This window comes from Eufriesea mexicana, unplaced genomic scaffold, assembly GCF_001483705.2.
Source record: "Eufriesea mexicana isolate 0111107269 unplaced genomic scaffold, ASM148370v2 scaffold762, whole genome shotgun sequence".
NCBI classification, from domain to species: domain Eukaryota; kingdom Metazoa; phylum Arthropoda; class Insecta; order Hymenoptera; family Apidae; genus Eufriesea; species Eufriesea mexicana.
Window position 1 is genome coordinate 300,276 of NW_016908915.1, and position 26,539 is coordinate 326,814.

At 34.4% G+C, this 26,539-nt stretch overlaps 8 protein-coding genes and 1 long non-coding RNA gene across 11 annotated transcripts in view; 4 read left to right on the forward strand and 5 right to left on the reverse strand.

The window, feature by feature from the left end:
* Nucleotides 1-878: 878 nt before the first annotated feature.
* cutlet (chromosome transmission fidelity protein 18 homolog) lies at nucleotides 879-4,391 on the reverse strand. The gene is made up of 11 exons (XM_017898907.1): nucleotides 4,310-4,391; nucleotides 3,866-4,132; nucleotides 3,667-3,802; nucleotides 3,396-3,585; nucleotides 2,876-3,300; nucleotides 2,565-2,807; nucleotides 2,144-2,484; nucleotides 1,832-2,073; nucleotides 1,488-1,750; nucleotides 1,132-1,408; nucleotides 879-1,055 (listed from the first exon to the last, which is right to left on the reverse strand). Exons 1-11 carry the CDS (start codon nucleotides 4,389-4,391, stop codon nucleotides 879-881), a joined length of 2,643 nt encoding a protein of 880 aa, XP_017754396.1.
* Nucleotides 4,392-5,214: 823 nt separating this feature from the next.
* Nucleotides 5,215-7,350, forward strand: LOC108546701 (uncharacterized). The gene is made up of 3 exons (XM_017898917.1): nucleotides 5,215-5,303; nucleotides 6,524-6,878; nucleotides 7,022-7,350. The coding sequence occupies exons 2-3, from the start codon at nucleotides 6,640-6,642 to the stop codon at nucleotides 7,278-7,280; spliced, it is 498 nt and encodes a 165-aa protein (XP_017754406.1). The 5' UTR covers nucleotides 5,215-5,303; nucleotides 6,524-6,639; the 3' UTR covers nucleotides 7,281-7,350.
* Nucleotides 7,351-7,695: 345 nt separating this feature from the next.
* LOC108546675 (uncharacterized) lies at nucleotides 7,696-8,728 on the forward strand. Its single transcript, XM_017898885.1, has 5 exons — nucleotides 7,696-7,927; nucleotides 8,003-8,099; nucleotides 8,178-8,262; nucleotides 8,329-8,481; nucleotides 8,574-8,728. The coding sequence occupies exons 1-5, from the start codon at nucleotides 7,696-7,698 to the stop codon at nucleotides 8,658-8,660; spliced, it is 654 nt and encodes a 217-aa protein (XP_017754374.1). The 3' UTR covers nucleotides 8,661-8,728.
* Nucleotides 8,729-8,921: 193 nt separating this feature from the next.
* LOC108546697 (uncharacterized) lies at nucleotides 8,922-11,756 on the forward strand. The gene is made up of 6 exons (XM_017898912.1): nucleotides 8,922-9,128; nucleotides 9,211-10,434; nucleotides 10,494-10,680; nucleotides 10,761-11,158; nucleotides 11,259-11,470; nucleotides 11,531-11,756. The coding sequence occupies exons 2-6, from the start codon at nucleotides 9,314-9,316 to the stop codon at nucleotides 11,545-11,547; spliced, it is 1,935 nt and encodes a 644-aa protein (XP_017754401.1). The 5' UTR covers nucleotides 8,922-9,128; nucleotides 9,211-9,313; the 3' UTR covers nucleotides 11,548-11,756.
* Nucleotides 11,757-12,075: 319 nt separating this feature from the next.
* LOC108546676 (uncharacterized) lies at nucleotides 12,076-12,665 on the reverse strand (the record flags this gene model as incomplete). The annotated part of the gene is made up of 2 exons (XM_017898886.1): nucleotides 12,076-12,334; nucleotides 12,397-12,665. Coding segments are annotated over 2 exons (528 nt in total), but the record flags the coding sequence as incomplete, so codon positions are not given.
* On the reverse strand, nucleotides 12,557-14,118 carry LOC108546700 (uncharacterized). Of its 3 annotated transcripts, none has more exons than XM_017898915.1 (5): nucleotides 14,055-14,118; nucleotides 13,439-13,925; nucleotides 13,048-13,269; nucleotides 12,731-12,975; nucleotides 12,557-12,637 (listed from the first exon to the last, which is right to left on the reverse strand). In XM_017898915.1, the coding sequence occupies exons 2-4, from the start codon at nucleotides 13,895-13,897 to the stop codon at nucleotides 12,847-12,849; spliced, it is 810 nt and encodes a 269-aa protein (XP_017754404.1). In that variant the 5' UTR covers nucleotides 13,898-13,925; nucleotides 14,055-14,118; the 3' UTR covers nucleotides 12,557-12,637; nucleotides 12,731-12,846. The 3 variants fall into 3 exon arrangements, with proteins under 3 accessions (XP_017754404.1, XP_017754405.1, XP_017754403.1); XM_017898916.1 differs by having other exon boundaries at nucleotides 12,568-12,649; nucleotides 13,048-13,266; XM_017898914.1 differs by having other exon boundaries at nucleotides 12,568-12,649.
* On the reverse strand, nucleotides 14,067-17,185 carry PMP34 (Peroxisomal Membrane Protein 34). The gene is made up of 10 exons (XM_017898913.1): nucleotides 17,098-17,185; nucleotides 16,512-16,687; nucleotides 16,368-16,428; nucleotides 15,998-16,064; nucleotides 15,762-15,910; nucleotides 15,568-15,681; nucleotides 15,041-15,288; nucleotides 14,902-14,969; nucleotides 14,700-14,835; nucleotides 14,067-14,410 (listed from the first exon to the last, which is right to left on the reverse strand). Exons 2-10 carry the CDS (start codon nucleotides 16,581-16,583, stop codon nucleotides 14,351-14,353), a joined length of 975 nt encoding a protein of 324 aa, XP_017754402.1. The 5' UTR covers nucleotides 16,584-16,687; nucleotides 17,098-17,185; the 3' UTR covers nucleotides 14,067-14,350.
* Nucleotides 17,186-17,478: 293 nt separating this feature from the next.
* LOC108546702 (uncharacterized) lies at nucleotides 17,479-18,702 on the forward strand. Its single transcript, XR_001890150.1, has 4 exons — nucleotides 17,479-17,540; nucleotides 17,900-17,941; nucleotides 18,157-18,288; nucleotides 18,372-18,702. It is a non-coding gene; the product is annotated as an uncharacterized LOC108546702 (long non-coding RNA).
* A 3,960-nt stretch (nucleotides 18,703-22,662) lies between these two features.
* The window catches only part of LOC108546678 (dexamethasone-induced Ras-related protein 1), a 28,236-nt gene continuing 24,359 nt past the window's right edge, over nucleotides 22,663-26,539 (reverse strand). Inside the window, exons 3-5 of the mRNA XM_017898888.1 lie at nucleotides 24,230-24,419; nucleotides 23,569-23,779; nucleotides 22,663-22,889 (exon numbers count right to left, since the gene is read on the reverse strand). Coding sequence (XP_017754377.1) covers nucleotides 22,677-22,889; nucleotides 23,569-23,779; nucleotides 24,230-24,419 — 614 coding nt within the window. The 3' untranslated portion in view covers nucleotides 22,663-22,676. The remainder of the gene's footprint in view (nucleotides 22,890-23,568; nucleotides 23,780-24,229; nucleotides 24,420-26,539) is intronic.

The following is a 26,539-nucleotide window of genomic DNA, read 5'->3' on the forward strand; positions in this document are numbered from 1 at the left end:
GATATAAATTTGTCCCTTATTAATTAATTATTAATAATTATTCTACGAAATATTTGAATTATTGTCAAAGATTGTCGAAGACGCCATTGGTTTTTCATTAATTACTATCCTTTACACAATTAATTTATGAAACTTTATGCACTCATTAGAAAGACAATATTCTTCCGAATCTTCTCATATATTTTTTAATCACATTTGGCTTCTAGTTTCGTTGAGTATTAAATATTTTCACGGAAGATCGTGATGGTCGCCGTTACGAAATCATAGACGCCATAAAGCAAAAATTAATAACTAACAATTTAGAGCAAAATTCTTTACGAAAATTATATAGGAATGTAGCCTGAAGTTCCAGCTTTGCAACGAAATTATAAAAGTTCACAAATTGTTTACGGAAATTGAGTAATTAATAATTATTCACTGCCGGAGCCATTCTATCCTTCTCTACCCCCTCTCTGTCCTTGTCTGTCACGTGACGAGCTCTACAACGACCTCCTTGCCTATTCTATATTCCTATCACTTTTCCGAGCAAATGAGCTAAAATCATAGATGGCGCTGATCGCAGGCGGTAAAATTTTGATTCAAACTAAATATTAGAAATCAATTCGGCTATAGAAAATTAATAAATTTCCAAGTTTTTGTAATTAATTCATGAATATTTATAGCTACACTGCAAAGTTGGAATTATAGGCAACATTCTTATACGATGTTTAATTTAATAATTAATACTTATAAATTAATACTAATTAATACTAAAGGTAAATGTAAAATGATATAAAAATATAATAAAATATTGTTTTTTATTTTCCATACAGATATCAAAAATATATTAAATTAATATAATTAGGTTTATTGTTAATTATAGTTCAATATATGATATTTTAAAGAAGTGTTTCCATCAAAACATTTCTACGAACAGCATTATTAAAACCTTCTTTATATTTATACCATACTCCATTTTTTGTTAAAAAATTTCGTGAATTAATTGATTCATTATCTGTCTTTTTGTGTTTATCTTGAGAGACTGTGATAATTCTGCCAAAAAAATCCTTATACTTCTGCAATTTTTATTACTTTTATAATATATTACAAAGAAGATATTAAATAGATCAAAATATTAAAAATTACACTTACAATTTCTTTTGTTTCAGTTTGAATTTGTTTAGAATGTTCTATAATACTAGGTTTGCTAATTATATTATTCGACTCCGCTGTTGTTGAATTTGTTGCGATACTTTGTTTTGTAGTGCTTCCAATTTTATTTTGAGTAACATTTGTTGCACTTTTCACTATGTTTGCAGCTCGTCGTAATCGTTCAGCTTCCAATTCTTGGACAATTATTTGTTTCACTGCATATATGAGTGCTCGACGGGGTTTACAATCCGGGAGAACACCTATTTCAAATATATTACTGAAAAGGATACAATTAACACATAAATGTTGTTTAAGAAATAACAGTTTTAATAGTATTAATAGTTCTTTTAACTTACGGATCTAGTTTATAGTCATAACTACCATCAAGATTTTTCTCTTGGGTGAATGTAAGACCGAAATCAATTAGAATATTTACTAATCGGTTAATATCATCCTTTTCTTTAGTTGAGTGTAAATGACCAGAGATTGTTCGCAATCGTGGAGATAATAAATCCGGAAGAAAGGGAATAATATCGATTGTTAAGACGCTAATAATACGACCACTGTTTCGCTGAATACTTGTTAAAATTCCTATGTTTCTAGCATGTTTTTGAATCATCTATGAAAGTTGAAATTTTTTAAATAAATGTAAGGTTTTAGATTGTGTTCTATTTTTAATTTTATTATATATGGTTCTTACTTCGTATGAAATAGAAGGATAAGATAGTTTAACGTATCTTGCTTTAGCAAAATATAAGTGCCAAGTAACAAATGCATAATTTAAGTAAGACATAACAGACCAAGCTTGAAGAGTTGCAACAAAAGATAAAATTTCATCAAAAAATTGAAACCATTGTAAACATAGAGCTACATAATTCAATTTGTCACTACAAATTTCTGGATAATTATGGAATATGCCTTGAGCTAATTTTTCGGATTCTCCTAAAGTAAAAAATTAATATTATTAATATTCTTAAAATTTACATGAGTAATATTATTGAAAATAATTTACCATTTTGTACAGTTTTTAATACAAGTCGAACTCTCTCTGAAATGGAAAGTATCCCACTTTTATTCATGGGTATTGTTAATATTTGTTTCCATGAATCAAATAGTCCTTTTCTACTATCTTTTAATGCAAAAGATAAATTGTCTCCTAAACTAATGCCACCCATATATTGTAGTGCTCCCAAACAAGATCTTATATCACAACCAGATATTTCCACTAATCTCAAAAGTGCATCAGGATTTACCTTCAAATTTTCTTTTTGTGATATTTCCATTAATCTATCTGCTAGTCTTGTAGGGCTGACTTCTGGTACAGGTATAATGAGAGCAATAGCTCTAAGAGCTCTATAATAAATATGAAATAAATTTAATACTTATTTCTAGAAGCACATGAATTGTACATGCGAGTTAAATGAACAATTTACCTTAATGAAGGAGCATATGGTTCATTACAAATGCATATTACAGGACGGTGACAAGCATTTGATTTCCTATCACTTTTTATTTTATCTTTTTTACCTTTTGGAATTAGTTTACCTTGCACAAATTTGAGTAGAAGATCAATTGATGCAGCAGGAGCCCCATCAATTTCATCTAAAACTAGACAATTTGGTCGTGGATCATTTCCCATTACTGCTTTCATTTGTGTTGATGCAAGAAGGATTTGCCTATGTTGAAAATTGCATAATTATACAAATTTGCTATATTAGTTAAATACTTAATTTAATTGCATTACCTAAATGCATCTGGACTTCTTTCATCACTTGCATTAATTTCTACTATATTATAACCAGCATGTTTAGCTGCTAAATGTGCTAATGTGGTTTTTCCCAAGCCAGGAGGTCCACTAAGTAGCACAATTCTCTGAATTGGAAAACCTTTGTTATCTACTTCTTCAAATGCTTTTTCATTCACAAACTTCCTATTTCGAAACCTCAAATTTAGTTGTTTTTTCTTATTTTGAACATAATTTCGATTAAATACTATTTTATCCCAAAGTCTTATCCAATGTAATAAATATCTATTTACATCTTCATCTGAAAGTAATTCTATATATGTTCTAGGCCTATATTTATCAACCCATAATTCATCATCTTTGGCAATCTTTGTAGTAGAAAGGGAGGATGTTTCACAACTGGCACGTTTAACATTCTGAACTATCTGTAAAAAAGACTAAATTCTTAGAATGTTCATGTTATTAATGTTAAAGTAATTAGTTGAAACAAGAGATAATATATAATTTGTAAGTCACTTACAATTTCTTCAGCTTCAGCTTTAAGTTGGCTATATGGCACAGATAATAAATTAGAAATTGAATGTGTATTTGTTTTTACTTTACTTTCTTCAGTACTTTTTACTCTTATATATATACGTTGTGCATCATGTGGCCTAGTTACAGCTATAAAATTCCAGCGAGGAACGCGTAAAGATATTGACTCTTTCTTGCTAAACAAAATTATTAAGCAATTAATATAAATTTATAAGAGACTTTAAATAAAAAGTTAACCATATTTCTTTTTAGCATACTTTTCATCATATCTTTTGTTAACAGAAACTCCTCTATTAAATTCATTGAGCTTTTTTCTAGCATCTAATACTGCTTTAATAACTTCTTGAGGTTGATCCCATCGTGGTTTCTTTTCTCTTGGTTCCTGAATATCAACTGTAATTTGAATAAAATTATTCATCATATTTATTTATGTATGTAATTATATAAAATACATACCAAAATCATCTATATCTAACATATCTGAAATGTCACCAAATAGTTGATTATAATTTCTTTTCTTTGTGTAATCTGTATTAAAATTGTCATCGCATTGAACTGCCGTACTTGTATTAGAAATAGATAACTCATTGTGTTTACTAGGTGTAGGAGTATTTAATTCTTTATATATATTAAGTCTCAAAATATTTAATTCATCTTTTTCATTTTGATTTTTCTGTGAAGTTTCAACTTTTTGAGACTCTAATCTTTTTTTAATTTCCAATTCTAAAAGACAATATATTTAAATTTGTGATTATATTTATTTTATAAATTCAAATGATTTTAATAACTACATTAACGAATAAAGATTTACTGGAATGTACTATTTTTGGTTAAAAAAAGCCCACAGTTATTTGTATAGATTTACAAAAAGTTATGATAAAAAGGTTATAATTCATATACCTTCAATTTCTCTTAGAACTTCATATTCATCTTCGTGGATTAAATCAAATTCTTCATCAGGATCAGGAAATTCAGAATCCATGATTAAAATATATTTTGGAATATTTAAAATTACAAATATTTTAATTATTATGAAATTCGTTAAACTTGACCTATGTTATACATTATAGTCACGTATGTTATATTTTCCCGCGTAATTTTTCGCGGTAATTTTAAATTATAATATACAGGTAAATAAACAATTACATTTTCATAATAAATAAATATAAAGGATTATAGTATATAATTAATAAATTATTGTGGGAAATTATTATTAATGAGTAAAAATGTTTAATGAAAATCATTCAATAATTCTTTTGTGGAGTAAAAATTATTGTTTAACTTAAACTATAATAAAAGAACTATTCAAATGATTTTTACGGAATTTTCTTATATCATTTACAGTTGTTTCTGGTTAAGTATGTAAGTCGCATTCAGAATAACGAGTTGTTTCACGGACAATGCTTTGAATAACAAAGACCATTTCAGGTATGCAGGATGAATTCAATAATGCAGGCATCAATACTATTGGAATTTTCTGTAAAATGTAATGTCTTTACCAACTATTATTATTTGTATTTAAATATATATATATATATAGTTATGTTTGGATTTAATATCAATTAATATTAAATATCTAATTTATTGAAAAAAATTGATAATAGAAAATTATGGTAAATATTTGATATAAATCTTTACAATTTTCAAGTACAGGGAATTATATTTTTGTAATATCTTAAGTATGTATAATATATTTTTACTATTAATAAATATACTTAGCTTTGATGAATATATTTTCAGTATACGTAGGCACACGTCAGTCTGTGCCGTGGCGTTGCATGAGGAACACTGTAGAGCAGATTTGTGTTTTGTTTAGAAATAATACTTATGTTATGTGAATTGTTAGTGTTTTGTACGTGTGTGTTACTGAAAGTATTCAACGAGTCATTAAATGGTATAAAAATTAAATAAAATTATGTAATATTTTAGTTTTATTAGTAAAGTTTTTAACTATCTTTAAAAGTAAAATAACAGTGTTATAAATTTTGTATAAATGTTTGTTTACGAATAAGTTTAAAATACGGAAGAATTGAACAATTTGGTTATGGAAGGTTATAAACATTCAGTAGAACATTTTTCGTTCCTTATTCTTTGTCTGAGACGAACAACCCTTCTGATTAACACAGTCAGTCACTGTGAATCCGGTTTCGTTAAAGTTTCGATCAATACCGTCCTGTTTGGGTCTCCAAAGTGATATTGTTACTCGATTGAGTCTGTATATATGATTATGATATCATGTGCTTTTTCGAGAAGCGAAAATCAAACTGATAATTTGTAATAAAATACTAAGTAGATTGTAAATACTTAACGGTGAATTAAGGACATAAAGATGTCCAAACTAATTTTATTTGCGGATCATAAAGTAACATGGTTATATTTAATAACTAAATGTTTATCAACGAATTATTTTTTGAAAGAGATTGTTTTGAACTTTTTGTGTTATATGTTTCTAGAATATTAATTCTACGTTTGTACTTTGTTATAACTGGCGTACTATTTGCTTTGAGATATCTAGGACTGTAGAACTACTTGGTATAGTCTATTGTTTTCCACTTCTTTTCTCATCTGTGGGAACCTTTTATCAGTATGCGATAGTTCAGCGGGACGTCGCCACTGTGTGGTTGATGCGTTAAAAAGCGGCAAATTTTTTTTCTAATAGTTAATTAAGACTATGGAGCATGGTATAGTACCATTTATTTTTAACATTCGTTCATCTCTAACATTACTACACAACTTTAAAGAAGTCGAGTTTAAAATTACCTGAAATTATCCTCTCTTATAAATGCTATGTTCATTGTAAATTGGACAGCGAATGATACAATGGACTCTACTTAATACACTCTTATCTGTTACTATTATTTATTACGCTTATCTATTGATACAATCTTATTTTTATGACATCTCCTCTTTATTTTACAAAAGGAATTAACAGCAATTAGCTGCAATTCCGAAAGATATGTAACAAAAAAAATGTGAAAACGTTCACCTTATTTATCAATGTGTTAAGAGAAATGTTGGTTTCCCTTCTTTCATATTTTATTATACGCATTTGTAATAATTTTCTTATATTTTTTCAACTTTATTATTAAAATTGAAACTTTTCTATATCAATAGGTGTATTGATGTAATATGGAGTGTCACGTGGATTAAATTACCTGAGTTTCGACTACCTTGGATCACATGTGGCTTTGTTACGAAGAACGTTAGTCAAGTGTCACGTTGTTCATGTAATGAAACGAAGTATGCAGACTACTTTATCCAGACAAACGATCGGTTGTATTGGAAAGTGTACTTCAGGTCTAAGTACCGACGAATTAGATCAAATCACGGACAACATAAACAAGACTTTAAATCATCTACGGGGAAGAGAGATTTTTAAGAAATTTCTACAACGACGCGGTCTCCGTGACAATCTTGAGTGTTTAGCGTTGTATGAAGCATGTTCGGAAATTATCGAAAAGAGAGATTCGTAAGTAATTTTTTTTTCTTAAAAGTTACAACAGATGAAAATTTTAGCTAAATGCATATTATTTTTTCTATCAGTCTTGGAGGCTAAGGAAGCTTTTGTTAACCGATAAGACAGTTAGATGATAAATGAAAACGAATTTCTAGGATTTTGAAACAAAGAACGTCGTTGGATTGGTTAATCAAGAATGTCATGCAAGTAAAAGAAATGGCTGAAGATTTGGATGGTGTACCACAGATAGATATGGCACACCTTGAACGTTTCAACGAAGCTTTAAATAGCGATTCGAGGACTTCTTTGCTTAGTTTATTAGTGGATACCAGAGATCGCTGCTGTGATCATTTAAGACGCGTTCATGAAAGCTTCAAAAAGTATGCGTCGGAACCGTGTCCAACGACTAAATAACGAACATATTTTTGTACATTTTCATATTTTTAAATCTTTATCAATGCAGGCATTAACTTCATTCGTATATGTTCATTCAAAATTATTATTAAATGATTTTATATGTGGTTTTATAAATAGATTTTCAAATGATTTATATCATTTGTTGAATTTGTAAAAGTTACACGTATCAATGTAAATCTGTGATGACTAATAATATATATTTTCTGTACATTTTTACTCGATATCGTAATAGTGTACTAACTTAAATTATGTAATTTAATAAAAAAGGCAGCAAGAGTTAGAATTTGATGTTTTATATTTTTGATATTTGAGATTTTATCCCGAACATATCAGCACGAATCAACATTCAAATTCTTCTCCATTTATATCGATGTTCAATTAATTGATGTTCGTTACGTGTCTTAACTGTAAGATGAATCAAAAACGCGTGAAAGATTCTCGTATACGAACACTTATTCCGGTAGACGAATATATCATGAAAATAAATAATATTCATAATACTATGAAATCTTTGGAGGAAAGTCTTAAGATTACACGAAACTTAGAAGCGGAGCAATGGTTGTATTACTCAAATTTGAAAACAAAGAATAAAATAATGATGGACGATCTCAAGAAAGCGAATAAACGTAACAAAAATATGCTCAGTATGTGTAAACATTTAGACCATACGGAACTGTACAGCAAATAATGTAATTAGGACTCTCACATTGTGTCTGTAGATTTATTTCGGCAGAGTGTAACGGATATTCGTTTCGGAAGTGACATTGATTTGCCAGAATCTTTGAAGAGGGAAGTACAAAGAACTTGGCATCAAAAGTAGCACTATTTACTATTTACATTCCGAAACAAATTGATAAATAATAAAAAACAGATCGATGTTAAATTATTTATTAGGTATGATGCTTTGTTAACGCAGAACGAGCAATTAAAGCGAGAGCTTGCTTTGCACAATAGCCTCCTTAAAGAAAAAACACAAGAGGTAATATTGTTTATTTTTAACGAATTTATGTACATTTCTTATATCGTTAAAATCGATCTATTCTAGGTAAATAATCTTCAACAAAAACTATTAGCACTTGATGATAAACTTGTCGAACGATACGAAGTCGTGGAAAATATTTGTAAAAAATATTTGTCTTTGAAAAAGCGAAAGGACGTACAAGAAATCTTTTTACGTGGATCTATTGAAACGTTGCAGGTTGAAATAATTAAAAGAAAAAAGAAAACAAATATCAAATAGCACATACTTGATAGATAATTGTTTGTAAATAAAGATCAATTATATAATAGGATGCATTAAGGAAGACAAACAGTGCAGCTGGAAAGAGAAATTCCAGAATATCTTTGATATTTAGTAAAGACGCGTTATTAGCTTAAAAGCAACCATTTAGCTTGAGAAAATTACCTTTCATGGATCCCCCTGCAGAAAGTGAAATGCACGGATGCAAAACCGATGGAAAAAACAGCTCTGATTTCTTTAGATAAAACTTCGTGATCGATCTTGCTCAATTTGTAAGCTCTATTTATTTTATAAGTTCGAAATAAAAAGTCTTTATGCGTAAATCTTACGAAGAAAAGATCTGTAAAACCATATAGTTGCAGAGTTCTATTAGGTTAAGAATAAGATCGTAGGTGGTAGTCGCCATTTCGGAGGCAACATTTAAGGATATCGGAATTATGCAACTAAAGGTAATAACCGGATAAAAGAGTCACTTTAAATTAAGTTAGCGGCGATCGATGACAAGTGCTTCACTATAAAAGCAAGAACACTGATCAGACTAGTCTTACTTGGTGCTGACCAGCACTGAGAGAATTCAGGATAATTTGATCGTTATTAGTCACCATGTAAGTTGATTTTCTTCAAACGATTAATAAATGTTTATTCAACGTCGTATTTAATTTGTTGATTTCTAATTTGCTTTCTTAGGTATGACAAATTCGTACGATTGAAAACACAACGATAATAGAATTTAAACGAAATTTCTCATCTTTGAATCGAAAGCATTCAACAAGTATAAAGTTAATAAAACATGTCGAAAATATACCAAGCATTCTTAACGTTCTACACGTTTCTCTTCTCTCCGTTAGTTCTTCTGCTATTAGTATGTTCCTACGTATCTCGCTGCATCGTAGAGATCGTTCTAAGGATACAATTGAAGGACAAATTTGCTGGTTTCCTTGATGGAACAGATAGCGTTTGGGCCATAGAACACTCATCGGCACTTTCCGTGAACAACATCCTTTTGATCTTAGAGAAGGACGCACGCCATTCGAATATGAACTTCATGGAGAGTTTTCGTGATTTGGCAAAGAATCGTATAGTGAGTTCGTCTTTCGAGAAATTGTCACACAAGAGAAAAAGCAAGTTTGGTTATTATTTCTGGGAAAGGAGCGAAGAGATCGACTTAAAAGAACGTATCAGATGGTTGGAGTATGAGCGCGCGAACTGCGATGGATCCTGTGATAATATTTACAATGGGAACTTGAAGAAGGTCTTGTGGAACATTTGCAATCAGCCCTTGCCAGAGAATCATACGGCATCCTGGGAAATTTTGATCGGAAAATCCTGTCCCAGGTCTAGTCATCATTACCTTCGACGAATGGAGGAGCGATTGGCGAGTAAAATCAGGATTCCCATTTTATTCCGTGTGCATCACTCTCTGGGAGATGGAATGGCCCTTCTCAAGTTCTTTAGGGACGTTATCATCGACAAGGATCCAATGCCGGAAACATTCTTGCAGCTGGAGAACACAACTTTCAAGATAAAAGGCGAGAAAAAGAGGTCGAATATGACAGTATCTGTGATAAATCCTGCGGATCCTTGCTCGAGTGGAAACAATAATTCCAAGTGTTCGTTTCAAAAGGAAGTCATGTCGGCGTCTATGCCCTTCATCCACTTTATAGTGTACTCATATTTCATTAAACTATTAAGAGAGCAGTTCGCTGTGAGAAGGGAGAACTTGCAAAATTTTAATTTGCAAGATTTGAAGTACGAAATAAGAGAGTTTCTGCGAAGAGAACGAGATAAATTAAACACTTTTTTCTTAGAAGTTGTTTGTAAAAAGGCACAGATATATCTGAAAATGGCGAAGGTTATCATAAGTATTCCTGGTTGCTTGATTCAACAAGCTTTTCGTAGCATGGATAAAAGGTTTGTTTCTTCGCTTTCTCAATTTCTTTTTCCCAAATATTAAAAATGTTTCATTTTAGTGCACTCCATGGAGCAGAATTGTCAGGCGAAAAGTTGGTTTCTTACTGGCTCGAGGACGATTTCAAGAACACCTGCAATCAAAAACTATTTACGAAGATTCAAAACATAAGGAGTATTACAGGTGCTAGGTTTGGAGACGTGTTATTAGCTGCTTTGTCTGTTAGCTTACATAAGTACTTCATTCGCGTAAGTGATCAAGAATTTTTCATTCGCATTTCAATCATTCGTATGAATATTTTATTCTCTGGTTCATTCGAATTTTACAGATGAACGAACCTGTTCCAACCAAATTGAGTGTCGTCCTGCCGATGAAAATAGAGGAATGGAGCCAGAATCTTCCGTTGCAAAATAATTTTTCAGTTGGCATACTACCGCTTTGCATTTCACAGATAAACGGCAAAGAATTAGCAGATCCACGAGAAAATTCTCAAATTTTAGAACGCCTTGAGAATATCAAAAGAGCGAATGATACTCTCAGAAAGAGTCCCGATTACACAGTAAATTTCCTAGTGATGAAATATCTCTCAGCTCTATTGCCTGATAAATTGTTACGACCGATTTTTAAGAGTCACAGTACGATGGTATTTAGTAATTTAGTTGGTCCTCAGGAAGTGAAACTTTTAGGTCACCCTTTAAAAAATATCGTTTTTTGGATACCAAACAGGTAACCTTTAACGTTTTATAATTTTTATTCTTTTTTTTCATTGAATATGTCTCCAAAGATATTTTAATGATTAGAAATGCCTCAATTTCTTTGTATTTAGGAGTTACACAGGAATTGGATGTTCATTGTTAACTTATCGGGGTTATTTACATTTGTCTTTGATTGCTGATAAAGCTTTAGTACAAAACGAAAAGTTTCTTACACAAATTTTGGAGAACACTGTGAACGAGATCGATAATCTTTACGACAGATTAACACTGTCATTCTTTTCGAAGAAGCTTCGTAGAAGCATATCAACACCCACTAAAAAAGGTAGGTCAATTGAAGAGAATGTACTCCAAAAATATTAACGTTATTTTTTTATATTTTCAGCAAACGGTGTGTTGTAAAATTGTGGAACTTTGTATTTATTTTTTTCACTCATTATTTACTTTCTTCATCAACTCTTATTTTATTGTAAAGGACAGTGCTTTTACCATTGTATTTTACCATCAAAAGTCTTTGTAAATAATTGTTGTTTGAGTTGAGGCGAGACGAAAGTTTTGTGTACTCCCATGATTTGTATTTTTACTATGTATAATTAAAAAATATATTTTCTTAATCATGTATACAAGTGTTCTCTGAAATATTCTTTGGAATGTTCTGTAAACACTATATGAAAAATGAAGTATATCATCAATTGATATCATACAATTTTTGAAAAAATATCGATGCATGTATAATATATAAAATATGATAAATTCACAGATATTTTAAATTAAAATTGTTTCTCTTTTCGTTTCATCTTCGTACCTCTAAAAAAAATATATATATTTAAGCAACTTATTAAACGAATATACCCATTTTTTAAATCTTTGTTAATGATATCGTTTTTCTTAAACATAATTATTTTTCGTAACAAAAGAGAATACAAGGTCTCACCGATTGGCTTTCAAAAATAGATAAGGCCAGAAAATAATATCGAAAAGGGCGTTAAAAAAGGAGAAATTCGACTGTCGACGATTCGAAATTTTCGGTGATGCGTTTACTATTGAGTTTGTTTTGACTCGTTGAGTTAAAGTACTCTTTGTTTTGTGTTGATCCTTCCTTTCTTTTTTACCATGCTCACTGTTGCAATCAGTCAAAGCACCCACATCCTCTGAACTCGTGTAGACATGTTTTCGATGTTTCAGTGACCTGTTGATAATCTCGTGTAATTATCACGACAATCTGGAGTTTTAAGTAAATATCGTTTTAACCATTTTCTCTTTTTATTTTCTTCCGGGGACGAGCTTTTTAAATCGCTATCTTCTTCTTGTCGATTACTGGATATAGGATCGTGCTCAGCGCATGATTTGCAGGGGCAGTTCGGTTTCATGTTTCGTAGAATCCTTAAAATACGGGGATCACCAATGCTACTAATAATAGCCGGGGATTCGTCTGCCGTCGTCAATCCATGGTCTTCTGCTTCTTCATCTGCTTCTAACGTCGAGGTCTCTTCTTTGTTCCAAACTATTCTGGATAAAATGCAACGTTTCTGCGTAAATTAATATTTTTCCTTTCAATTAAAATTTCCATAATTATTACGTGTACCTTGTATCGTCTTGTGCTTCGAAACGAACTATGTCTTGTTTACAAGAATTTGGTTCTTTATAGCATGACCTTCTTTTTTCCTCTTTGTCTGTGACCTCGGCACTTTAAAATGGTGTTTAATTATTGTAAGAAAAATGCATCGATAACGGTGAGCAATTATCTTTTATTTTTGTAACAAACTTGTTAGTAGCATCGCTCGCCATGAGACATTTCAACTGTGGAGATTCCTTCGTTTTCAATTTCGTCTATAATATAAAAATTCGTTATTGCGTAACTCTTAATCAATTTAATTTTTATCTTCTTTTAGGACACACTACCGGATGGAATTCGTCAAACGTATGAGCTGGAAAGGTTGTTATCTTCGCGCGAGGAATTTTACTGTGTTTGACTTGAACTGGTGATCTCATTGAAACACTTTCGTAATCGTCTGATCTCTTGTCTTTCACTTTCGCTTCAGTGATTTGATTATCATCGTTCCCAATTGCCTCTTTTGTTGTATCCTTGGATGAAATATTTTTGCCATCTACTATTAAGTTCTTCTAAATACAATGAATTTCTAAGTGAGTATAATGAAGAAAAATAATTTTTTTAAATATTTAAGGAAAGATGAAGACTTAATATAAAGGAACTTGTGAATGTTTAATTAATTCTAATAAATCGCTATCTAAAAATTTCGTTCGAAAAAGAAATGTTGAAAACGGTACAAACCCTCAAGTTTGTCAAATCCTCGTTGTAGACGATATCATTATTGTCAATATTCCCTTTTTCAGTGATATGATCTTCTTTTTTGAAGAAACTGGATGAAATAATCGTTTTTCTCGTGGGATTTGCATTTTCACTATCGAGCGATCGTGTCTTTTTGTTTTTTTGAACCAGCGATTTCGTCTTGTATTCCTGAGATCTTTTCTGAAAATTCTTGCTTGACATAATTCGTCCTTTTAAGCGATTCTTTAGAGCTCTCTTTTTAAGTGGAAGCCCACTAACCATCGTACTACGACCGATCTTCTTGTTGTTTAGCAAGTTCGGTATATCCGGTTGGCTAACCGCAGCATCATAATCATACGTTATCTGTGGTTTTACTACACGATTTTTCACAGTGATACGCGGGCTACGAAATCGTTTGGTCGTCGCTGTATCGTGGATTCCACGTTGTGATCTTGCACTCATTGTTTTCTCGACATGATTAAAATTTCTTCTAAAGTAAAGTAATATCTCTTATTATTCATGTTATATTATTATGTCATTAAAGGTACAAAGCTTAAGTTTTTGTATTTACGAATCATTTAAAAATAGTGTATCATTATGATTTAACATAGAGACCTACACGGAAGGTAATGATTCGCTCGTAGTAAGTTCTAGTTTCCTTCTCACGTTTTTACGAGGCTTCAGTTTATTCCAGAATCTTAGAATTGTCTTTGTGGATTTATGCTTGATCTTCTTCAACGTCAAACTATTTTGATTAACAGAATTTATGTGTTCGAGTTGCTTATTACTCCATTGTGGCTCGATTTTTTGCGTCTGCTCTTCAGGCGGTGTGGAATGATTAGATTGATGATAAAAATGCGACTTAAACCGAAAGTGTGTTTTCTTGAGATTCGCCAGTATTCTCAGTGCTTGAGTTCACATTTTCCAGATATATGTAGAACTGTTATAAATATTTTTATGCTCCGTCGTTTGACGCTTGGGGTTAAACAAAAGAGTTTTATGTGACGTTTCAATGCTAACTTGTTGATCGCTAGTGTATATAAAAGAACTAGTAATAAAATAAATCTCGAAGCTGTGACACAGCCTAAATATCTCTCCTATTTTAATTCGTTCTCTAATGTTATGAAAATTATATTAAATACATTTTCTTTCAATATTTTCTTACAATAACCTTCACGTATTTTATATATTATTCTATTGGAATGAACAAAACTTTACACGAGGAACAATATTAATATCGGAGTATGGAAACTTGTTATTTTACCATTGATTTATGTAAAAGAAGACGGAAAACAAATCTAGCAATCTTTTCGTAAGTTAAAAACATTAATCCCACTGTAAGAACGGTTTGCAATAGTTTAGCTTCCATTCCTTTATACAGTCCCGCTATTCCTTGTTTTCTGCAAAAAAGAATTTACAGTAGATATAATTATACTTGTAATATTTTACAAATATACTACACTTACTTTAGTATGTAAAATAGAATTTCTAAGCTGCTAGCGTTTATTGGTAAGTTTGGATACTTATGGCCATGCTAAAAGTAATGAAGTATTAAAATCATATTATATTCTTATAAAAATAAAAAGTTAAAATATATATACGCACTCTCAATTTCGTTTGAACTAATTGTAATGGATAAGTTAGTGCAGTTGCTATTGTCTTGGCTACGGCACCAATGGCGAAGAAAATCCATGCAGATGATTGTGACCCATGGTAAGATGCGAGAATTCTTCTTTTAATAGTTTCATAAGTCATAAACTGAATGGCTGGATTCATAACTAGCATCAAGCTTGGGAATGTCCCGACCCAAAGTTTTCCCAGTCCTTCATGTTTCCATATGTATAGAAGGCCAGCTAGATAAATTAGAGTAGAGATAAAATGTGGAATTTATCAGTCATATTTGAATTATATTTATAGTATAATTATTATTTCTGCTCATTCATTAAAGCATTCATTATGCGTACGCATATTTAAATAAATTACATTTAGTTTCGTAGAAGTGAAATTTATTACTTTACGCTCATCAGAAGTCGCACTTTGTACTTTGCTTGATTATGCAACAGAGAATCATTGGACATATGTTTGACGTTTATTTTTTCTGACTTTATGTAATGTTACTTTAAAAAACGTACCATACAATGAATCATATTCATTGTTGCTTCTATCTTGTATATGGCCGACGCCTCTCATTTTCAGTCTAGTATTTACTACCCATAACGGTGTCGTTGATAGGACATTAATCACACCTGAAAGAATTAATTTTAAATAACGAAATTTAATATAACAGTATAAAGAATGAATATTTTGTGATGTATTTACACAATACCTGCGATCGATGCAACCAGTAAATCATTTCCAGCTGTTTGATTTCTACTTGTTCTCAACATTTTTAAGCCGTGAAATGTGTAGAAATAAACAAAATTACTGGCACATAAACTTTGAAGAACGGGTATCATTCCTCTATATAAGGTTGCCCTAAAATACAAATTTCAATAAAAATATGTTGAAATTATTATTTTAACAATGATCATTTGTACATGTTACAAAATAAAAAAAACTCACGGTCCTTCCTTTGCAACGAGGTCTCGTATCGTTGCGAGTGTACTTTTCGATTCTCGATCTTCTTCCACTATAACAAAAAAATGAAGTTACAGATTTGAGTAATGATATACATAGTACTATACAAAACAAGTAGTTTCCATAGTAAAATATAAAACGTAAATATATGTAGTTATATATTCTATATAATTTACTTCGCAACGATAATCTAATTTTTTTATGTCACAGACACTTGTATGTATTCTAATCTATTATTTTTAAATTTATTGATTATTCTAAATACGTTTACTCAATACAGGAAATCGTATTGCTATAATCTTTACTAATGAATAATTGCAGTTTAATAAAAAATATAATATTCGAATATACTTACGTTGTAATCTACTTCGCACTGTATCTAAAGGAAAGAATGCTGCCATAGCAACAACGCCACCCTGCAAAACAGTACCATTGATAAAAATTAATTTATGCAGCGACTTAATAATTTTTTTAAATTTTGTATATTATATATACTTACGGCAGCGCCGGATATTGCGTGGACTAGTGTTTCATAACTAAAAAGGCTTCTATTATTTCCTCCACCACTCATATTTGCAAATAATTTGATTTTCAAGTTTTATGTATTATAATAAAATTTGTTTTAGTTTATTATTCTTCATTAAATTTCGTTGCATCGCGTAATCGATAATTATCCTATAAACATGTATTTGTATATAAAAAACTAATATAATTATTATTTTAATATAAAAAGTATCACGATGAGCAATACGACTTTAGATTTGAATAATTCAACGATATTTCTGTGTCAAAATGTTAATTAAATCAATTGATCGAGTAGTATAATCGATTAGTTTACATATTTCTAAATATAAATGCAATATAAATTAACAACTCACTTTAAAATTTCAATCCAATTTAAAACAATTTTCAAATCATTTCATAAATTCGTTTCACAGTCGTTTATAATTTAAAAAAAAAATGTACAAATTTTTACTGAATTACCACCGTCGATAAGTACACTCTACTACATGAACTAACCACAAAAGCAATTACCACACGAACAATAATACTTCAAAAATACAGTAATTTCGTACTATTAGTACCTTCTACGCTCATATTGTCGAATGACGTTTAGAAATGATAATTCGTAGATAAACTACGATCGACTTCGTAGAGCGATACGTTGATACTGATAAAGTAAATATTCCAGAATATTATCACTGGCAAATGACAAGTCCATGTGCCGATCGTGTGAAGTCGTTACTCTTGAGTAGCCTTCGTATATACGGTTGGTTGTTTTCCTTCACGTGTTCCTTTTATCGCACACGCCAACATTCCGACATTGAGCACAGCGAACGGCGCGACACACTTGACTTGCGGCTCGAAGCCTAAGTTCGATGCAAAGTTTTTAGTCAATTCATCCTGAACTAGGCGCGACCGATAAAATTACCTCGGCCATGATGGATTGCCCCCTGGATAATACGCTTGCGCATGCTACGCATTTGTGGTTACATCGCTGGCTCGAGAGGTCGATTATATAGCACATGTGAGCATGCTTAATGCAATTAGTAATTTGATTTGAATTTTATAAGTTCATTTGTCACCATAAAATTCATTTCTTAATTTTAATTACGAAGTAAATGCAAAGAAAGTTTAGTGTTAAGGATAAATATTGTTGTTTTGATCGTAACGTATAATTATCATTTGAATGAATGCAATAGACATGCCGGGCGAAAAGAAAATAATCTAATCGTAATGTACATAATTCAATGAAAGAAATAGTAAGATAAATTTAATCAAATGTTACTGTAAACTTTTATATGCTGCTTTATCGATCTTGCAAACTACTCGTTAAAAAAAAAAAAGACGATAAACATTAATATCCATTTTTTTATTGCTCAACAGAATCATTTGAATTGATAATGAGGATTGGAATACAATATTGAAGTACGTATTTAAAATACATTATTATTATTAGGAATATTGAAAAATATACATATCGTAAAATATTTTATAAATCAACGAGAACCATATTCACGATTATAAAACTTTTTTAACAAAGGAAAGTACAAATATGAATATTAATAATAGTTGAATATCAAACTGCAAATGAATGAATGTATGAAAATACATGGAATTAAGGATAAAAATTAATTTTCCAGGCTATAACGAGGCTATTGTAAAATTCCACGGAAAATAAGGATAAAAATGACAAGCGAGTGAAAAAAGAAAGCAAATATGGCGGATGTTCATTAACCAGGGTCCAGTTATTGCGGATTCACCATTACAGATAGGTGAGGAGAAATTTTCGTTTCCTTCCATTAATACGGTAAGAGAAATATAATTCATTCTACTACCTGATGCATTATTGTTATAGGAGAACAGAATATTTCAGATGGTGGTCATTCGTCGTGTAAAATTTCGCAGCTCGTTCGTGGTTATCTCTGGCGCACTTCAAGATATCTTCTATTTATTTCGCCCCTGGGAGTTCTCATGGCGGCTGTTCGTTAGAGCCACGGACTGTTCTCGAATTTCCACCCCGTTAGAATGAAATCCTCCCTTTCTGTTTCACCGGTGAACGCGTTGCACAGTTCCCATGAGCGTTTGCCCTGCGATCGCATGAAAAGTGATTTCTGCCTCGTCCTCTTCACCCTTCGTTTCTCCAGCGACCTGCAAATACTTCGCAGATTGCTTATGCGCAACGCAAACACCGCAGAGGGCAACTTCGAAGGGAATCGAAAAATACTTTGACTCTTGATATCGATGTTATCCAAAGTTCTCGAAAGCAGAGTAATACAAGATATCAAAAATGGTAATACAAAATACGAGATACGAAGATATTTCGCCTCTACGAAGATGGAAGGAGGAATTTCATCCTTTGTTTCATTCGACATCTCGAAATTTGATATTTCAAATTTTTCTTCGTTTCAATTAAAAGCACAGGTTAATTAATCGTTTCACGGTTAATTATATTAAACAAGTGGAATACATTTCCATAATTGATGATATTGCCGTTTATACACGAGTTTGAGATAATGTATAAATATTTATCGATTCCGCTAATTTATTAGCATTTCTTTCGCGTTGAATTGCGTGTATAAAACGATGTCGATACGTCAATAAATACTGGTTGCGCGTGAAAGAGTTGGAAGAAGACAGAGGAATAACAGGTTAAAAGTAAACATACGAACGTCTTTTCACTTATACTTAGTAGAATTTTAATTAAAACAGTGAACCACGAGAAATTAGAATTATTGTAATTACGAGACCCATTCGCGGAAAAATCTGTTGTACCGTCGATATTACTTTTCCTGCGCTAAAGGAGACACTCGCATGATGCACGAGCTTTGTGACGCCTCGTCCGAAATTCTCCAAGTTCTTGACGGAGTTTAATTAAACATTCCGCACGTCTGGAATTTTGTGGTCACCTCGTTCTCTCTGTACTGAAACTCCTTCTAATGGATTCTGCCCCTTGAACCTCGATACGTAAGCTGACGTCGTGTCGACACGACTCTTCGTCGGTTTCTTTGTTCTTGACCATCCGTTTTCTGAAAATCAGTGTTTGAACATTCAAATCTTTTACGTACATCATATTTTCCTTTCATAAGGTCGCGACAAATCAACCGAGGAAGAAGCAGAAATTCCACTTTAAGTTCTTCTTTAAAGTACGTTGCGACAGAAGATCATCGATGAAGGACATCTCTGCTCTTCGGTATCTTATAAACGATTAATCCAAGACAACAATCCTCTTCGATTGAGCAGTCAACTGCAAAGGACGAAGAAACTAGTCTTGGATAAGAGGCTGCGATTCTAGGTAAGGTTTCTCCCACGGAAAAGATCCTTATTGCTCGCACACGAGGAACGTACTCATGGAAACAATTTTAATTACCAAATTAATGTCTGCATGAATCCTAAAAACTTTTAAGCCATAAGCTATTAATAAATGAAACTTTCTTCGTTGGTAATTAGTAACAAACTTTCTGTCGATCTTCTGGGGAAGGTATTACCCGAATCCAAGCCATTCTGCTTGAAGTCCTGTTGAATTTTTCCATGCATATTTACTTGGAACTCAAAATCTTCAAATAAAATATAATTTTTACCTGATTTTAGGTGACATCGCTTCTCAATTATCGGCGAGTTCACGCGAATAGGGAATGAAGGAAAGGTCAATTAGCAAGCATTACTTTGAACGCATTAAACTAGTAACAGAAGGTCCCCGCTTCGAACGGCATGGCTCTTTCATTTGCCGGAAGTCGGCTTCGACACCGATTAAGTCGGTTAAATCGGGGGCCCTTTAAAGTGGATTAAAATGTTATCCCTGGCGGATGACGTTTGCGAGTAATAATTCCTTTATTCGTCCAGCGTCGACTGTAATTGCAAGTCAGAGATCTAATTTCTGCTCGGAGATCTCATCGCGACGGTTACGTAAACGGTCTGATCGTGCAACGGCCATCGAAAATAACCTTCGACCGGGAAGGTGGATGGGAGGAATGGCTTTGGGGGGCTCGATTTAAATAAATTTCAATCGCGGCGTCCGAGAGTGATTTTCTGGCCGGTTCGAGGCGTCGCCGAGGGCTGTCGAGAGAAATATCGCAGAAGAAACGAGGGATGAATGACCAGTCGAGTGTATGAAACAATTGCGCGACAGAGTTCAATCCGACTTGCAATTAAATGTCCGTGGAAAACACCAACATCGAGAGGTACAGATGAAACTCATTGAAACTCAGATTAAAGTGATTTGGAAAAATTGAAGAAAGCAAAGGATAGCCTTTCAGAGGAAATGTACCTTCGTTGCATTTAATTAGAAGCGAGGCTCCAGCGTGCGATTGAACCATCTGCAATCCATGATCTGGCTGTAAAAATGGCAGAACGGAAGCGGCGTGGTCGGGAAATTAATTAACGTATTAATCGAGTAATTGGCCTCACCCGAGGGCTCGCGGTAGATCTACGTGGAACTTTCTTTTATGGGACTAATTAATCTGCCGAGAGCTCTGTGAAGAATGTCTTTTCATTGGGTTGTCGGGGCGTTGGCTCGGAAATGACCACCGCTTGACCGCATAAATACAGCGAAGCCGACGAATCGAGCCGCGCGACTTTTTAAATCCTCACGACGTTTGCTCTCCTCGATTGCTCGTAATTACTTTGATTCTATTACCATCGTCGAATTTGGCCATTCAAAGAATTCTCGAGTTCTCGAGCTTGCTTGCTCGTCCTACCGTGGAGAAAGTGGTGCTGGTAATTCCGTATTAACGAACTTGGTAACGCAGGGACTTGTAATCTTTTGTGAGAGTAAAAATGGATTACGTTTAATTGAACACTCGGGAAGACGAGGTAGTGACAGTCATAGTGTAGAAGGGCTGTGATATTTAAGAAACAAAGAGCACGTGTCGATATTGTTTACGCATTTATTACAAGAGAACGAAACGTTTCTTTGGTCCGAAAATCAGGGGTGAGTTTTACGAAAAGATGCGTCTCTCGTTTTGTTTCCATGCGCTTTGATTATTACGCTCACGATCTTCGAATGTTGAGCAGCCACGCTTGTGCGTAGTGTTGCAGGATTATGGTAACGAATGGAATAAAGTTCGAAGGTCAGAAGCTTCCTGAAGCGTATCGAATTCTTATGATTTCATGAACCTTTTGTCAATCGAGTAAAGTATCTTGCCTATAAACTTGAATTTTGCAATTCGTAGTGTTTAAGGTGAAACTCGAGTCGATACAATTAGACGAAGATATTGAAAATGATTCGAAACTTTGCTATGATTGATCAACGCATCCAATGCTCGTACGTGTTCGGTACAATAGTGTCCCATCTCGATTTATACGAATAAATTAACTATATACACGTATACGGTATTTGGTTCGTATCGGCTTAGCGATCATGCTTAAATAGAATCCAAGTGACACGATCAGTCGACCATTTCGACCAGCTACGAGGACACATTGATCTTAGGTTTCAGATTTTCTACATATCCATTTCGATCTATCGACAGGGGCAAAGAAATCGTATAATTGAATATCGACGGTGTGAAGGCTCGGTAACTAACAGAAAGAAATAGAAGTTTTAATTAATCTGCCTAAGGATACGAATGGTCGACTGGTCTGATAGCGTACCAAAAGATCCAAAGGTTATCACGAGAACGGTTTTCCTTTCGTTTCAGCCGCTATTACGCCGAACTCTTCCGTTTTCCGGTCGACATCGATTAATTAACCCGACGATCGACCCGACCGATTGTATCTTATTTTAGTAATATATGTTATTTCCGGGACGCTATGCTAGAGCTATTTCTTTAATTAATTAAGGCGAGCAGCGTGGTCGGTTTAAACGTTTCCCTTCTTCGACGATCCTCGCTTACGATTCCTCGTCCGTGCCACTTTCGTTTCGCGGTACACCGTGGCCATCCTAAAAACGCGATATCAATCCTACGTCTCCTTTGCTGTTCTCCCCTGAGAGAGAACGTTAATTCGTCACCGTTTCCGAGGTTCTACCCTTCATCCGATTAACATCCGAACTTTTCTGTTCCAGACAAGCGCCACAAGTAGAACGGATAATGACTTCTACTTGGAGACACACACTGGACTATGCACGCGTGGATCGAGTGGAACGTGGTTCGTTCGCGAGGATCGTCCATCGAGTCCAGACCCATCGTTCCGAATTCAGTTTCGAGAGGACCTCTGTACGATATCACTGAATGGAGCACGTCTTCCTGGCGTCGGAGGTACGCAGGGTGATCCTCGATCCCGGCGCGTTGTTCTCATTCCCGGCAGCCAGGGAGCACGTTTTCGTTCTCATGATCATCAGATCCGTTCTGATGCTGGGTCGACGCACGTTGGGCGCCACGACGCCGCAGGCGTCGCTCAGCCGTCGCTTTATACTCAGGGTGGCTTTGTGCCTTGGCTGGAAACAAATTGTCGCTCTTTCAAACGCTTTTGAAAAAGGCCCACTCGACGACACGCTCCCTGGAGAGGGAACGTAATCGTTTTGCCGACTTAACGCGCTCGCCCCCCGCCCCCGAGTTATATACCTTTCTGCAACGCCCACCCCTTCTCAAACAGGTTGGTCTATCCACGAATCGTTCAATTACATCGTTTCCCAATTCGAACGTTATTTGCGTTCTTTGGTGCCTTCTATCGACCCTATAGAATTTTCAGTACAAAAATTTCCAAAGCTTCTCCACTCTCTGACGTTTCTCGAATCGTCGCGTCGATTATTGTAAAACGAACAAGTTTCAAACCCCTGGCTTTTCGATTTCTCATGCTCGTTAAATTTTCGTTTTTGCAGGTCGTCTTTGGAAATTTTGTTTGTTTGAAGAGAGAAGTCCGCGCAATTGTCAAGGTTTCGATCGATCACTGAACAATCCCGAGGGAAGTTAAAGTGCAATCAATGGCGGATTTGCGTTTCAAACGATTCAATGGAAGAGACTGCGAAGAGTAGATCACTCCCTCGAGGTGATAAAAATTGATACCTTTTCGTTATACAGTTATTCAACGCTTTATTTTTACAGGTTCCCGAAAATTGTAACGTCTCTCGAAGACTAAATCCGCCACTGGATGTAATAATCGGTAAATTCTTTTACCTGTGACGGTGGCAACATCGTGGGAGAACCGAAAGTGAGGGGGACCTTTCTGTGATGATTTGGCGCCATTTCCAAGGGTAAGCCGGCCACTACGAACAGTTGGTAAAAAAGCTCCTCTACGTGGTAGTTCCTCTTCGCGGACGCCTCGACGAAGACGCAGCAATCGTCCTGACTGTTGCAGTACTCTTCAGCCTCTTCGACCGTAACTGTTCTGTGAAACACGCGTAACGCGTTTGTAATCTCGCTCTCGTCGTTAATTCGCGAAACGTCCAACGATTTCGTTTCCACGGTTTTTATTTATTTTTCAAACGTCTCGACGAGTCACGAACGTGTAAACGAAGTCGGTTGCGGGCGCAAGGGAACGCGTTAAATATCGCCCGAGCGAATTCTCGAGTACGATTTACAAGTATAATGCTTTACATTAAAAACGTGGAAACAGGTCAGGAGACTCGAACGGGCAATCCATAAATTCAAAGTGGCTAGACACTTCGACATTTTTGCATCTACGAGGGTCGCAACGATGGTAAATTTGTCATTCTTAATAAACGTACTCGACAAAGGGGTGCAATTCTATGCTAGATAGTGGCAGATGGTGGTTTCACGATCGTTAGCTAGACGTTAATTAACTCATGCAGATGCACGAAGTGTACTCTGCACGTACTTGGTATCTTTATCACATTTATTTCCGACGATGACCATAGGAACCTTCAAATTGAAGTGACTCTTGCTTCTGCTCTTCGTAGCGCTTTGGGTCGCGCTCACTTTAGTTTCCAGGATCGATTCGCGCAGTCTGATGGCCTCCTCGAAGGATTCCCGACAGTCCAAACTGAACACCACCACGAACAGATCTCCTGCGTTACAAACGTACTCTATGAGAATTTGCACGTTAGCCTAGGAAACTGAAAAGACGACGATCCTTGATAGACTAGAGACGAGACATATCGATTTAAGGAAACGCGAATAAGCGTTCGTCATCGATAATTGCATAAATCTCTCTAACAATCGTGGTTAACCTTGGTGCGAAATCGCCGTAACTTGTCCGATAAAGCCAGGAGGGGCGAAAAAATTGGAATTTTAAAGCGTCTTAATTCGGAGGAGGGAATTGTCAAGCTTTTTCGAAGTATCGTTTATCTGTACTCGCTTTTCGTTCGCATGCAAATTATTCAGAGTCTCGTTAACCTCCACCCTGGTTCAGTTTTTACATCGCTGCTTCGAGTACTGTAAAGTGCCCCACCGCGGCGGAGGCTATAAATTTTACAGTGTAGGACGAAGAGTTAAGTTCTTGCCCAGCCTTCTGCTCAAATTTTTTCGACCAGACACTTAAATCAACCTACCCTTCTTTCGTCTCTTGTTATACCTGCGATTAATTTCTGTCACGCTGTACCGCCATCGTAAATAGTTCAACCCTCGTAATTCCCATCCCCTTTATCTGTTAAGAATAAAGAGGAAGTTTGACCTTTCGCACTCCAAGAGTTTCGCTTCGTTCGATCGACTGGTAATTCTTACACGCTTCGAAATTGTAAGTTTTGTCTCAGGAGGATAAGAAATTACGAATATAGGTGAATTTATTTATAGAATAGCGTTACTCTCTTTTCCGTTATTACAGGTATAAATACACTTTCGTACAGAGAAGCTTCTTGAAATTGAAAGTTTCATTTCAAAAGGGAGAAATTATAAATATATGTAAATTTATTTATAAACGAATAGTCTTGCTCACTTTCATCGATACAAGTACAGCTTTGCGCTGAAGAGCTTCTCGAAATTAAAACTTTTGTTCCAAAGAGACACGAAATTATAAATATATATTGATCTCATTTATAAGATTCGATACTTACTTCTCCACCTATATCAATATAGATACACTTTCTGGGAAATTATTCGCAATTAAAATCTTTGTTTAAGAACAATCACTATGAACGCAATTAAATACAGCAATAATCGTTACACTTAACACTAGTACTAATAATATAAAAATTTGAGGTGATGTGGTTGTCATAGAGTGACACTGTGGTGTGGTGTGAGAGTGAGGAATGTTTGCGTGGCAGGATGAGTGTGACGAGTGTGCAAACGAGGTGTGATCTATGATTTGTTTATGTTATGGTAGAAGTAGTGAGGGGCGACGGAGAGTCGCGAAAAGATTTAGTTTTCTTTTTTCATCGTACTGTCGTGTATGCCGTAGTTGTCTAAATAAAAGTTAGTCATTTGGTGCACTTACTCACAAAATTAAGTTACCAATTTGTCAAACCGACCAATACACATTCCGTCATCTGCATAAAAAGATCATTTGGCAAGCTGTCAACACGCACATACTAAATTCTTACGTATCTTTTACATTGGCCAAAAAGTATAGACGAATTATCGTGTGAGAAGTCTGAAAATCCACTAAAATACAGGTGACAGTAGTCTGACTCTTTTCTCACCTCATCCTCAGGGACGGGGCAAAATAAACTCACAGATCACCAGTACCTCCGTACTGTGACTGACGAAGTGCAAAGGCTAAAATGTTCGCGAATGTCCGCGAATAATCCCATGCAAACCGACGTTTATCGTCGATAAACGCAACAACGTGTAGCGTGTCCCAGGCTTATGAATATTTATCCCAGTCTGCTTATTTTTCACGCGTCGACCAATGTACCCGTACACGTACATTCGTCTGGTCTGCCGTTCCGCGATCGAGTTTTAACGAGTTTCACTTCCGCGTAAAATCCTGCTGGAACAAAAGAACCGGTGGCTGCAAATCGATCGACTCGTTTGTCAACGGGTCAGAGGAGAGTCTCTGCTCCCGGAATTTTTCGAGTTCGCTGGTCGAAAGTTCCCGCGGAGGTTCGTCGAGGTTCCCGGAGGTTATGACCTCGGAAACAGCGTCATCAAAATGACAAAAACAGCCCGGATCTCGTTGCACTTTTTCTCAAATCGCTACTTTCCCTAACGAACACGGGAACGAATCTTTTAACAGCTATTAGAGTGGACA

Coding starts and splice junctions, on each gene's coding strand:
- cutlet (XM_017898907.1), bottom strand. CDS start 4,391: ATGGATTCTGAATTTCCTGATCCTGATGAAGAATTTGATTTAATCCAC. Junction 3,803..3,865: donor GTTAGATATAGATGATTTTG/GTATGTATTTTA, acceptor TTCAAATTACAG/TTGATATTCAGGAACCAAGA. Junction 3,586..3,666: donor AACAAAAGATATGATGAAAA/GTATGCTAAAAA, acceptor AATTTTGTTTAG/CAAGAAAGAGTCAATATCTT.
- LOC108546701 (XM_017898917.1), top strand. CDS start 6,640: ATGAAACGAAGTATGCAGACTACTTTATCCAGACAAACGATCGGTTGT. Junction 6,879..7,021: donor ATTATCGAAAAGAGAGATTC/GTAAGTAATTTT, acceptor ACGAATTTCTAG/GATTTTGAAACAAAGAACGT.
- LOC108546675 (XM_017898885.1), top strand. CDS start 7,696: ATGAATCAAAAACGCGTGAAAGATTCTCGTATACGAACACTTATTCCG. Junction 7,928..8,002: donor ACGTAACAAAAATATGCTCA/GTATGTGTAAAC, acceptor TTGTGTCTGTAG/ATTTATTTCGGCAGAGTGTA. Junction 8,100..8,177: donor CAAAGAACTTGGCATCAAAA/GTAGCACTATTT, acceptor ATTATTTATTAG/GTATGATGCTTTGTTAACGC.
- LOC108546697 (XM_017898912.1), top strand. CDS start 9,314: ATGTCGAAAATATACCAAGCATTCTTAACGTTCTACACGTTTCTCTTC. Junction 10,435..10,493: donor TTTCGTAGCATGGATAAAAG/GTTTGTTTCTTC, acceptor GTTTCATTTTAG/TGCACTCCATGGAGCAGAAT. Junction 11,159..11,258: donor GTTTTTTGGATACCAAACAG/GTAACCTTTAAC, acceptor CTTTGTATTTAG/GAGTTACACAGGAATTGGAT.
- LOC108546700 (XM_017898915.1), bottom strand. CDS start 13,897: ATGAGTGCAAGATCACAACGTGGAATCCACGATACAGCGACGACCAAA. Junction 13,270..13,438: donor AGGATTTGACAAACTTGAGG/GTTTGTACCGTT, acceptor CATTGTATTTAG/AAGAACTTAATAGTAGATGG. Junction 12,976..13,047: donor CGTTTGACGAATTCCATCCG/GTAGTGTGTCCT, acceptor TTTATATTATAG/ACGAAATTGAAAACGAAGGA.
- PMP34 (XM_017898913.1), bottom strand. CDS start 16,583: ATGAGTGGTGGAGGAAATAATAGAAGCCTTTTTAGTTATGAAACACTA. Junction 16,429..16,511: donor ACGCAATATCCGGCGCTGCC/GTAAGTATATAT, acceptor ACTGTTTTGCAG/GGTGGCGTTGTTGCTATGGC. Junction 15,682..15,761: donor ACTGGTTGCATCGATCGCAG/GTATTGTGTAAA, acceptor TAATTCTTTCAG/GTGTGATTAATGTCCTATCA.